The 11828-nt window shown below is 36.5% G+C and overlaps 1 protein-coding gene across 1 annotated transcript in view; it reads left to right on the forward strand.

Moving 5' to 3' along the window:
* ipo13a (importin 13a) overlaps positions 1–11824 on the forward strand; it is a 34313-nt gene extending 22489 nt beyond the window's left edge. Inside the window, exons 9-21 of the mRNA XM_073848149.1 lie at positions 1578–1759; positions 1844–1870; positions 3404–3538; positions 3927–4067; positions 4185–4265; positions 5909–6046; positions 6147–6243; positions 7655–7707; positions 7879–7945; positions 8027–8085; positions 8281–8370; positions 10126–10307; positions 10395–11824. Of these exons, the coding sequence (XP_073704250.1) occupies positions 1578–1759; positions 1844–1870; positions 3404–3538; positions 3927–4067; positions 4185–4265; positions 5909–6046; positions 6147–6243; positions 7655–7707; positions 7879–7945; positions 8027–8085; positions 8281–8370; positions 10126–10307; positions 10395–10491 (1349 nt within the window). The 3' untranslated portion in view covers positions 10492–11824. The remainder of the gene's footprint in view (positions 1–1577; positions 1760–1843; positions 1871–3403; positions 3539–3926; positions 4068–4184; positions 4266–5908; positions 6047–6146; positions 6244–7654; positions 7708–7878; positions 7946–8026; positions 8086–8280; positions 8371–10125; positions 10308–10394) is intronic.
* The last annotated feature ends 4 nt before the right edge of the window (positions 11825–11828 follow it).

An 11828-nucleotide genomic window follows, 5' to 3' on the forward strand; every position in this document is an offset into this window, starting at 1 on the left:
GGCATTTTTCTTGCAACCGCGCCATGCACACCATTGGTTGCACAGTGTTCTCCTGATGGTGGGCTCATGAACATCAACATTAGCCAATGTGAGAAAGGCCTTTACTTGCTTAGAAGTTATCCTGGGACCTACTTTAGCAAACTCGCAGACTATTACACATTCTGTTTTGTAGTGATCTTTGTTGGTCGACCACTTCTCAGGAAGGTAACAGTGGTCTTGAATTTCCTGAATTTAAAATCCTGACACCGTGTCTACACCGGACGCGAGCGACGCGATGCGATGTGGCAAAATACAATAGAACCTATTATGCTGTCTACACTGGATGTGGCGCGGGGCGACACAGCAAATCCCCGACAGTAATCTTCTGCCGCGTTCTGTTTATGACGTGCTCACACAAAGTTTAAATGATTTGAAACGGTCACTTTGTCGCGTCCAATGTAGACAGACACCGACAGACTTTAGCTGTTGCGGCACGACGCAGCGCGACAACTATGTAGACACGGTGTAGACATGGTGTCCATGTCCAAAACTCTTTAGAGATGGTTTTGTAACCTTTTCTAGCCTGATGAGCAACATCAACTCTTTTTCCGAGGTCTTCAGTGATCTCCTTTGTTCGGACATGATTCACTTCCACAAACATGATCAGACTTTGATAGATCCCTGTTCTTTGAATAAAACAGGTCACATACTGACTTTCAGTAGTCATTGCACTGACCGAAAACACATCTTCACAAATGGACTCTAATATCACCTTTAAATTAACTGCGAATCCAAGAGATTCACATACTTTTGCAATGCACAGATATGTAACACTGGATCATTTTTCTCAATAAATAAATGACAAAGAAAATATTTTTCTCTTACTTGTTTGATTGGGTTCTCTTTGTCTACTTTTAGAACTTATATGAAAATCTAATGATGTTTTGGGTCATATTTATGCAGAAATATAGAAAATTCGGTCCCACTTTACATTAGGTGGCCTTAACTACTATGTACTTACATTTAAATTAATAATTTGCTACGATGTACTTATTGTGTACATACATGTGTTTACATTGTACTTATCTCTTTTTTTTTTAAACCTATATGTAATTACATTTGTTATTAATTATTATTACCACTGTTGACCCATCCTTTACACCCTAACCTACCCTTAAACCTACCCATACCACCAAACCTGTCCCCATCCTTACCCATATCCCACCTTAATAGAAGCAATAGTGTTTTGCAATGCAATATGACCACATTAAGTATATTGTACTTATTATTTGATGTAATTACATAATAGTTACGGCCACCTAATATAAAGTGTGACCCAAAATTCTAAAGGGTACACAAACTTTCAAGCAGCACTGTAATAGATCCTATTTAAATTCCACAGCTAACAGTGAATAATCCTCGCTGCATTCATCTAACTTTTAATCTGAAAAATATATTAGTTTATGTAGACATTAAGATTAGCCAGAATGTATAACAAGGCTGTAAAAGGATTTTGTTTACTGTTAGTTCAGTTTTACTATTGTGACAATATTGTAGTGAAAGATGATGTTACTGATTGCTGTTATGGTTTCTTGTAGGCTCTTTGGCCGAGTGGTTGGCCGATCATTCGCTCATGTTGGTGAGTGTCCTGCCTGTGGTCCTGCATGGTCTGTCCAACCCAGATCTGTCTGTGGCTTGTGTTTCTGCTTTGAAGAGAATCTGCCGGGAGTGTCGACACGACCTTCACCTTCATGCCAATGACATCATGGCCGTCTCACAGGTTTAAAAAAACTTTTGCACCTAGAGGTACCACTACAGTATCAAACCAATGTCGGTAAGCTCATTGTGGTCTTTTTGGTCTCAGGCGGTGCTTGTCAAAGACATCCATAAAGTAAGTCAAATCCATTTGTCTTTGATTAGTGTTGGTAACAACAAATGTAACTTTAACTAGTAGCAACAAATATGATGACACTGAATAATGCTTAAAGGGATAAAGGATAGTTCGCACAAAAATAAAAATTCTGTCATTAATTACACACCCTCCTGTCGCACCAAACCCATAAGACACAAATTAAGATATTTTTGATGAAATCTGAGAGCTTTCTGATCCTGCATAGACAGGAATGCAACTGACACATTTAAGGCCCAGAAAGATAGCAAGAACATTGTTAAAATAGTCCATGTGACTTGAGTGGTTGTAACTAGGGCTGGGAATCGATTCCAAAAATAATTGATTCCTAGTTTCCTAGGCATTGGAAATCGAGAGTTGATTCCAAAGTTTGGAATTGATCCCATCAAGGGGAATAAACTCATTCAGAGCCGTTTTCAGGTTAACAAAGCTCATACTGAGCTCGTTTGAGGATGCCACCTTCCGTTGGAGAAGCACCCATTGATTTGCCTCTTGCTCACTATTAGTGATTAGAAGACTGAATCGTTTCCACGAAAAGGTTAATTTGGATAGATTGCAGTAAAAAATGACAACAAAATGAGAAGGCGACCTTTAAATCCTGCAGTCATTGGGAAATTAGGTTCCACCAATCAAAAAAACAATCAAAAAAGAATCGAAAAAACTGATTTTTGGATTCGAATCCCATCGATTCTAGAACCAGGAATCAGAATTCCAAAAATTTCGCAATCGAACAGCCCTAGTTGTACCTTAATTTTTATGAAGCTACGAGAATACTTTTTGTGCACAAAGAAAACAAAAATAATTACTTTATTCAACAATTTCTTCACTTCTATGTCAGTCTTCATTGCGCGTTCACAAGAGTACCACAATGTCTGCGTGCGATGCTACTGACACAGGAGCCGGCGTTCTGACGTAGAACCCAGATGCGCTGTGCCTTGTTTACAAGTTAAACAACTGAAGACTGACACCGAAGAGAAGCGATTGTTGAATAAAGTCATTATTTTTGTTTTCCCGTAGCTTCATAAATTACATTGTTAACTCATTGTTGCTTCATAACATTGGTCCGAAGGTGAATGAAGTTCTTTCGAGTTTGGAATGACATGAGGGTGAGTGATTAATGACAGAATTATAATTTTCGGGTAAACTATCCTTTTAACCCTCCTAATTTTTTTGAAAAAGAGTTACACCTTGGCTATTCCTGATCTTTTTTGACCCAGGGCAGTAAGAGTGTCATTTTTTCATGAAATGATATAACACTGATTTCCTTGATGTAGTAACAGTAAGGTTATGCTCTATTTTGGGGGATTTTTAGGGTGTGTTTACACTTCCGCTTAGCGTTCACACTGGCATTTTTTGACTGCGAACCTAAAGATACCGAACCTAAAGGCATAGTGATACATTCACAACCTGATTCTATATTATTCAGCTATATTTATATGAATGTACTGAACATGAACTGCTTATCACGCTTAATTAACATATCACAGTAGGACTGACTGTAAGTCTTCTGTACAGAGCCCTCAGTGTATGTGGATAATGCAGGCGCTGGGCTTCCTGCTCTCAGCCCTGCCCAGTGATGAGATTCTGGGAAAGCTGCTCTCTCTGGTCACCCCTCACATCCAGCAGCTGGAGAAACTGGCCAATGAGCCGGTGAGGAGCAATAATTTCACTGTATGCTGAATTTAATAGCTATCAGAGCAGAGTTGAATCTGAAGAAAAAATATTTTTTGTGTATTACACAAGAAATGTAGTTCTAGATAAGTTTTTTTAGAAACTTTGTGATTCCAAACATGATCCCATTGAATTTTGTATGAAATGTGTTGTGATTTGAGAATATAAAAACATTTAAAACATTCTTCAAAATGTTGTGTTATCTGGAAGAAGACAAAGTCATACAGGTTTGGAATGACATGAGGTTAAGTAAATTATGACAGACTTTTCATTTTTGGCCGAAATGTTCCTTTAAGTATGTCTATCTCATAACTAAAACGATTTGGTTTTTATTCAGCATTTTTACTTTTTTTACCCTTCGATGCAGCCCAGCTCTGCTAATAAGCCTCCTATTGTCCATATCCTTGGCTTGCTGTCCAGTCTCTTCTCCACATTTGACCTAAACAAGCAAAGCGAAAGATTGGAGGTCATGAGGCCTGGCCAAACACAGCCACACAGCAACAACCCAGTATGACAACTATCAAGTCTCAAACTCCAATCAGCTAATGGTCATTAGCAAGCATGTTTTAATCATTAATCAGACCTGTAAAATGAACACTTAACAGCTGTTCTGGGCATTTCTCAGGTGGTGGTTGTCCTGCAGCAGGCCTTCCCTCTGATCCAGAGCATTCTCAACAAGTGGCTGAATGAATCAGACGTGGTCGAGGTCAGTGTTTGTGAACGTGTGTGTTTGTGTGAGTACAGGTGCATCTCAATAAATTGGAATGTTGTGGAAAAGTTGAAAAAGTTCATTTATTTCAGTAATTCAACTCAAATTGTGAAACTCGTGTATTACATAAATTCAATGCACATAGACTGAAATAGTTTAAGTCTTTGGTTCTTTTAATTGTGATGATTTGGCTCACATTTAACAAAAACTCACCAATTCACTATCTTAACAAATTAGAATACTTCATAAGACCAGTAAAAACATTTTAGTGAATTGTTGGCCTTCTGGAAAGTGTTAATTTTTAATTTTTGCTTTAATTACTGCCTCAATTCAGTGTGGCATGGAGGTGATCAGTCTGTGGCACTGCTGAGGTAGTATGGAAGACCAGGTTTCTTTGACAGTGGCCTTCAGCTGCATTTTTTGGTCTCTTGTTTGTCATTTTCCTCTTGACAATACCCCATAGATTCTCTATGGGGTTCAGGTGTGGTGAGTTTGCTGGCCAGTCAAGCACACCAACACCATGGTCATTTAACCAACTTTTGGTGCTTTTGGCAGTGTGGGCAGGTGCCAAATCCTGCTGGACAATGAAATCAGCATCTTTGAAAAGCTCTAATATTTCTTTATAAATGGGTGCAGTGACTTTGGTTTTCAAAAAACACAGTGGACCAACACCAGCAGATGACATTGCACCCCAAATCATCACAGACTGTGGAAAATTAACACTGGACTTCAAGCTACTTGGGCTATGAGCTTCTCCACCCCTCCTCCAGACTCTAGGACCTTGGTTTCCAAATGAAATACAAAACTTGCTCTCATCTCATCTGACTTTGGACCACTGGGCAACAGTTAATTTCTTCTCCTTAGCCCAGGTAAGATGCCTCTGACGTTGTCTGTGGTTCAGAAGTGGCTTAACAAGAGGAATATGACAACTGTAGCCAAAGTCCTTGACACATCTGGATACCTTGATCCCAGCTTCAGTCCACTCCTTGTGAAGTTCATCCAAATTCTTGAATCGCTTTAGTTTGACCAGCCTCTCAAGGCTGTAGTTCTCTCGGTTGGTTGTGCATCTTTTTCTTCCACACTTTTCTCTTCCACTCAACTTTCTGTTAACATGCTTGGATACAGCACTCTGTGAACAGCCAGCTTCTTTGGCAATGAATGTTTGTGGCTTACCCTCCTTGTGAAGGGTGTCAATGATTGTCTTCTGGACAACTGTCAGATCAGCAGTCTTCCCCATTCCAGGTGGATGCTGCACACTGGTGGTGGATGAGGAGATACCCCTGACAGTGTAAAGCACTTTGAGTGTTGTGTGGTCTAGTGAACCAAACTGAGAGACCATTTTGTAAGGCTCAGGAAAACTTTGGAGGTGTTTTGAGTTGATTTGCTGATTTGCATGTCCCAATAATCAAATTTGTTGAGATAGTGAATTGGTGGGCTTTTGTTAAATGTGAGCCAAATCATCACAATTAAAATAACCAAAGACTTAAACTACTTCAGTCTGTGTGCACTGAATTTATTTAATACATACGTTTCACAATTTGAGTCGAATTACCGAAATAAATGAACTTTTCCACAAAATTTCAAATTTATTGAGATGCATCTGTATATGAAAGATTCACTTGTCTCTCGCCTCATCTCAGGCGGTGTGTGCAGTCTTTGAGAAATCACTGAAGACCCTTCTCCATGACTTTGCACCGCTGGTGACTCAGCTCTGTGAGCTCATTGGGCAGATGTTCAGCGCTTACCCACAAGCCTCGGCTTTAGACCTCACACGTCAAGTAATGACACAGTCTACTTTACATAATGCAGTTATTTGCTTGATGACAAGTCAAGTATCATAAATTTCATTTGTTTGTTCTTTTCATGTTTCCCTTCTAGTTAGTTCACATTTTTGGCTGTGAGAAGGATTTCTTTTCTCCAATCACTGCTCTGTTGGAGCTGATTACCAACGTCACCATGTCCATTTTTCAGCTCGGTAAGAGACATGTTTTGAAAAAGTGTTTTTTGTCTGTACAATGAAAATCAATGGGGTCCATGTTGTTTTGCACATTGTATAGACAGAAACAGTTAAAAGACATTTCACAGGAGAAGTCATATACGGTTGAGGTTAAAAGGTTACTTACACCTTGCAAAATCTGCAAAATGTTCATTTTTTCACCAAAATAAGAGGAATCATACAAAATGCATGTTAATTTTTATTCATCTAGTACTGACCCGAATAAAATATTTCACTTAAAAGACTTTCACTTACATAAAGTCTGCAAGAGAAAATAATAGTTGCATTTATAAAAATGACTCAAAAGTTTACATCCCCTTGATTCTTAATACTGTGTTGTTACCTGAATGATCCACAGCTGTTTGTTTGTTTTTTTGTTGTTGTTTAGTGATAGTTGTTTATAAGTCCCTTGTTTGTCCTGAACAATTAAACTGTTCGCTGTTCTTCAGAAAAGTCCTTAAGGTCCAAAAAGATTATTTTGTTTTTCAGCATTTTTGTGTATTTGAACCCTTTCCAACAATGACTGTATGATTTTCAGATCCATCTTTTCACACTGAGGACAACTGTGGGACTCATATACAACTATTACACAAGGTTCAAACTCTCACTGATGCTTCAGAAGGAAAAACAATGCATTAAGAGCTGGGGGGTAAAAACTTTTTCAATTTAAAGATCAGGGTAAATTTAACTTATTTTGTTTTCTGGGAAACATGTAAGTATCTTCTGTAGCCTATGAAGGGCACTAAATAAATAAAAAAATATATGATATTTAGGCAAAATAAGACAAATGTACAAATGTTCAAAAGTTTACACCTCTGGGTCTTAATGCATTGTTTTTCCTTCTGTAAAAAGATGGATCTCAAAATCATACAGTCATTGTTGGAAAGGGTTCAAATATACAAAAACGATGAAAAACCAAAGAATTTGTGGGACCTGAAGGACTTTTTAAAAGTAGCTCAGGAACAACTATCACTAAACAAAAAAACACAGCTGTGGATCATTAAGGTAATAACACAGTATTAAGAATCAAGTGAATGTAAACTTTTGAACAGGGTCATTTTTATAAATTCAGCTATTATTTTCTCTTATGGAGTATATGTAAATGTCTTTTATGTGAAATGTCTTATTCAGGTCAGTACTAAATAAAAACTAACATGCATTTTGTATGATCCCTCTTATTTTGGTAAAATAATCAACATTTTGCAGATTCTGCAAGGTGTATGCAAACTTTCGACCTCAACTGTAGGTTTAGAATGAAGGTGAGTAAACAATGACAGAATATTCATTAAATGCATATTAAATTAACTTTTTTTTATTTTACCCTTAAAAATGAATAGTACTGTACATTTGAAAAATATTATTAAAATGATACCATATGATAATGTTGTAGGCTCCAGAGATCATCCAGATGTGGTGGAATCATTTTTGCATCTTCACACTCAGGTCAGTAATCTGCCGATTTTAGATGCTAATCTACATAATTTACATATATTTACACAAATTACATATTGTGAATTGTCATTGTTTAAAAAATTACCATTTCTAATTTTTTTTTTTATCATGTAAAGCTGTTTCCTATGATTTTTTTACTAATATTCTATCTCATGTATGAAGGTTTTGAGAAGAAAGTCCGACATTTATCTTTCAGACCGTCTTGATATCAAAGCTGTTTTCTACTGTGGTAAGCATCACATCAGCAAGCGTATTAACAGCCACAGCATTCATTTATTGATCCATTAATTAACTGTCTATGTCTATTAAGGAATCTTGTCATTCAAATTTCCTGAAACACCAACACTGAAAGCAACTTGTCTGCTCTTTGTAAGTACAAAACTTTGAATATGTTCCAAGAAGCGGCTCATCTTTAGGACAGCTGTAGTTGAACATACAGAGCTTGTACCGGAATAAACTCTTTCTGTACCAGTTATACTTGTAATAGTGGTCACCCTGAACCTTTTTGAGGATTGTATACTCCATTCAGAGATTTGACTGAGCTCTCTGGATGTTCCTGCACAGACGGAGCTGATCTGTCATTGTGAGGATATTCCTGCTGTGAGGGAGGTGCTGCAGGAGGATGGCAAACTGCTCCTACAGACCCTACTGGAGGTCAGATATTTCCACATTTATTGTTTCCATCATCAGTTCAGTCATGTATAGAAATCAGTGGCTTCAGACGGACTCTCTGTGCATCAGTGGTTGGGATTTCTCAGTCACGCTTTCTACAATTTACACTGTTACACTAGTAGGTGGCAACAAGTGAACTTTATCAGTGAGTCATTAAATAAATAAAAGTGTAAATCTTTTCTATTACAGTGAGACATTTGTTTCATTAAAGTAGGCTATACTGTTTTTTTTTCATTCCTTCTGATGTTCCTTCACATTTATATTGTGCTATAAACTTGAAATAAAGATGAAAATGCATCATTTGTATTTCATAATAAAACTGACAGAATTTGAAAGCTGTTATATTAAGCAGCAAAGCACAAAATTATTGCAATTACTGGTTGACTGACACGCTACGAATAATGAATGGAAGATGTTAAGTATCTTTCCAATCATTTACTGTATTATACTGTGAATAAAACACTGTGGATAGTCATTTATATACATCAGAAAAGACAACAGTAAAACTTACGTTAACAAGTTGGAGTCCACTTCAACCTTTAGAATGTTTAATTGTTGTTTTTAATTAATACATGTGAGGAATGACAGGCTATACTCTCAAAATATTCAAACTTTAATTGCTACGATTTAATTCTCGGAATTTCGACTTTATTCTCGAAACATTTTGAATTTATTCTTGAAATATTTCGACTTTATTCTTGTAATTTAGACTTTATTCTCATAATTTCATCTTAATTCTCATAATATTTTGACTTTATTATAGTAATTTAGACTTTATTCTAAAAATATTACATTAATCTTGTAATCTTAGATTTTTTTTAACATGGTACTAAAATCCCGCCATAGATATACAGTCAAACCCAAAATTATTCATACCCCTGGCAAATTCTGACTTAATGTTACGTTTATTCAACCAGCAAGTTTTTTTGTTTTTTTATATAAGAAATGACACAAACGTCTCCCAGAAGATAATAAGACGATGTACAAGAGGCATCATTTTGGAAAAAAAATATTACTCATCTTTTATTTACATTTGAACAAAAAGTGGCATGTCCAAAATTATTCATACCCTTCTCAATAATCAATAGAAATGCCTTTATTGGCTATGACAGCAATCAAACGCTTCCTATAATATAATTGCTGACCAGCTTTTTGCATGTCTCCACTGGTATTTTTGCCCATTCATCTTTAGCGATGAGCTCCAACTCTTTCAGGTTGGAGTGTCTCCTTGCCATCACCCTGATCTTGTGATTGGTTGTAAAGACAGCCAATCAGAATTCAGCAGCCTCGTCTCTGATTGGCTAGAATTATGGCACATTGTAACACTGGGTTGTGTTGATCCAGAGCTATACAGAGAGTACGGCTCTCTGTGTTGATCAAGCGAGCCGTCAGCAATCAACATTTAGAGAGCACTGAGGGCGGGCATCAGGGGAGCAAGCGAGTGAAACGTTACACACGCAAAAGAGAAGATCTGCACACATCCAAAAACTTATTTTAAACGCAAAATTGATTTTCGTCCGCTCAAAATTATTTCTTCTTTGCGATACGGACATTTTCTTCACAAAAACTGCACTTTGCCCGCTCAGAATTGAGGCAGAAATCCCATAGTTTGTGTATTTCATTAGTGTTTTATTTGTAATTTGAATTGTGTGTAAAATTACTAATGGGAGTGTTTGATGAACATTTACTTCTTATGTAGTCATAAAATACCATTGTCAATTTTCACTGTGAATGCAGGCTATTGGGGGTCAATCTCCACGCAGTCTGGCAGAGCACCTCGCAGAGGTCTTGTTTTCAGTGAGTCGTAACTGTCCCAGCATGCTGTCTCTGTGGCTTAGAGAGGCTCTTCTGCCCCCTGGCTTCCCCAGCTCACATCTCACCACTGAGCACAAAGAACACTTCTGCCAGCAGATCCTCAGGTACAACATTAACATTAACACTGGAACACCAGCTTGGCACTCTGCACTTAATAAGCATATGTTTCTTCTTTTCAACTGTTTATGCAGGGAACAAGTGAGTAAGCGACGCATGAGGGACATTGTGAAAGAGTTTGCTTTGTTGAGTCGAGGACTTCAAGGTACAGAGTATGCAGCAAACTACTAAACACACTCTGGATTCTGAGTCATCATTGCTTTAGTATTGTGGGGGTCAAAAGATACAGTGCACTGTTTTGAATACAATCAAGCGTTATGAGTGAAAAAGCAATCTGAATGATTTAGATTTTTGTAATGCTGTCACATCTTCTGTTAACACTACACCAGCAGTGATTTCACCACATATAAAGATCTTTTTTGTCATTTTTCTATTAAAACAATCAAAACACCCTTCAAACTAAATACATTAGGTCATGACTTGAATATTTTTTTTCTTATTTGTGACCCTGGACCACAAAACCAGGTATATTTGTAGCACTAGCCAAAAATACATCGCATGGGTCAAAATTATTGATTTTTCTTTTATGCCAAAAATCATTAGGAAATTAAGATCATGCTCCATTAAGACATTTTGTACATTTCCTATCGTAAATATATCAAAACTTAATTTTTGATTAGTAATATGCATGGCTAAGAACTTCATTTGGACAACTTTAAAGGTAGTTTTCTCAATATTTAGATTTTTTTGCACCCTCAGATTCCAGATTTTCAAACAGTTGTCAGTAGTTTTCAAATACCAACAAACCATACATTAATGGAAAGCTTATTTGTTCAGCTGTCATATGATGTATAAATCTCAATTTCAAAAAACGGTCCCTTAGACTGGTTTTGAGATCCAGGGTCACATTTGTTTTAGGACAAATCTTGCTAAATGTTAGTTAGATTATGCAAGGTTCTGGGGTTATGCAAGCCTTATACATAAAATTGTGGATTTTCCAGTTCTGTGGAAAGCTCTGGAGATTTTTGCAAGCTGTATCGTGTGCTTTTTCAGTTTTCAGTGAAGCAAACATTTTTAAACTTAAATATATCTCATTTACAATACAAAAAGTTAAAAAGTTTGGCTTTTTTAAAGATTTTTTTGTTTTTTCATAAGCGCACCAAAGTTGCATTTATTTGATCAAAATACAGTAAAACAACATTTTTTTTATATGTTTTCTTTTTTGAATATATCTCAAAATGCAAAGCTGAAATTTTAGCATCAGTGACACATGATCCTTCAGAAATCATTCTGTTGTCATCAATCTTAAAAAACAGCTGTCTTGCTTCATATTTTTGTGGAATAGTGAATACTAAGTATACAAGAACAGCATTTATTTAAAATTAGAAATATTTTGTAACATTATATAATCTTTACTGTCACATTTGATCAATTGAATGCATCCTTGATGAATAAAAAGTACTAACTGATTAAAAAATGAACAACTTACCCCAAAGATTTTTAAAGTGTACATTGCTAGACATACAATAAATACATCTTTTTGTCTGTTTGTCATGAAGAGTGACAGG

Source organism: Garra rufa, chromosome 10 (assembly GCF_049309525.1).
Source record: "Garra rufa chromosome 10, GarRuf1.0, whole genome shotgun sequence".
In the NCBI taxonomy this organism is placed as follows: Eukaryota; Metazoa; Chordata; class Actinopteri; order Cypriniformes; family Cyprinidae; genus Garra; species Garra rufa.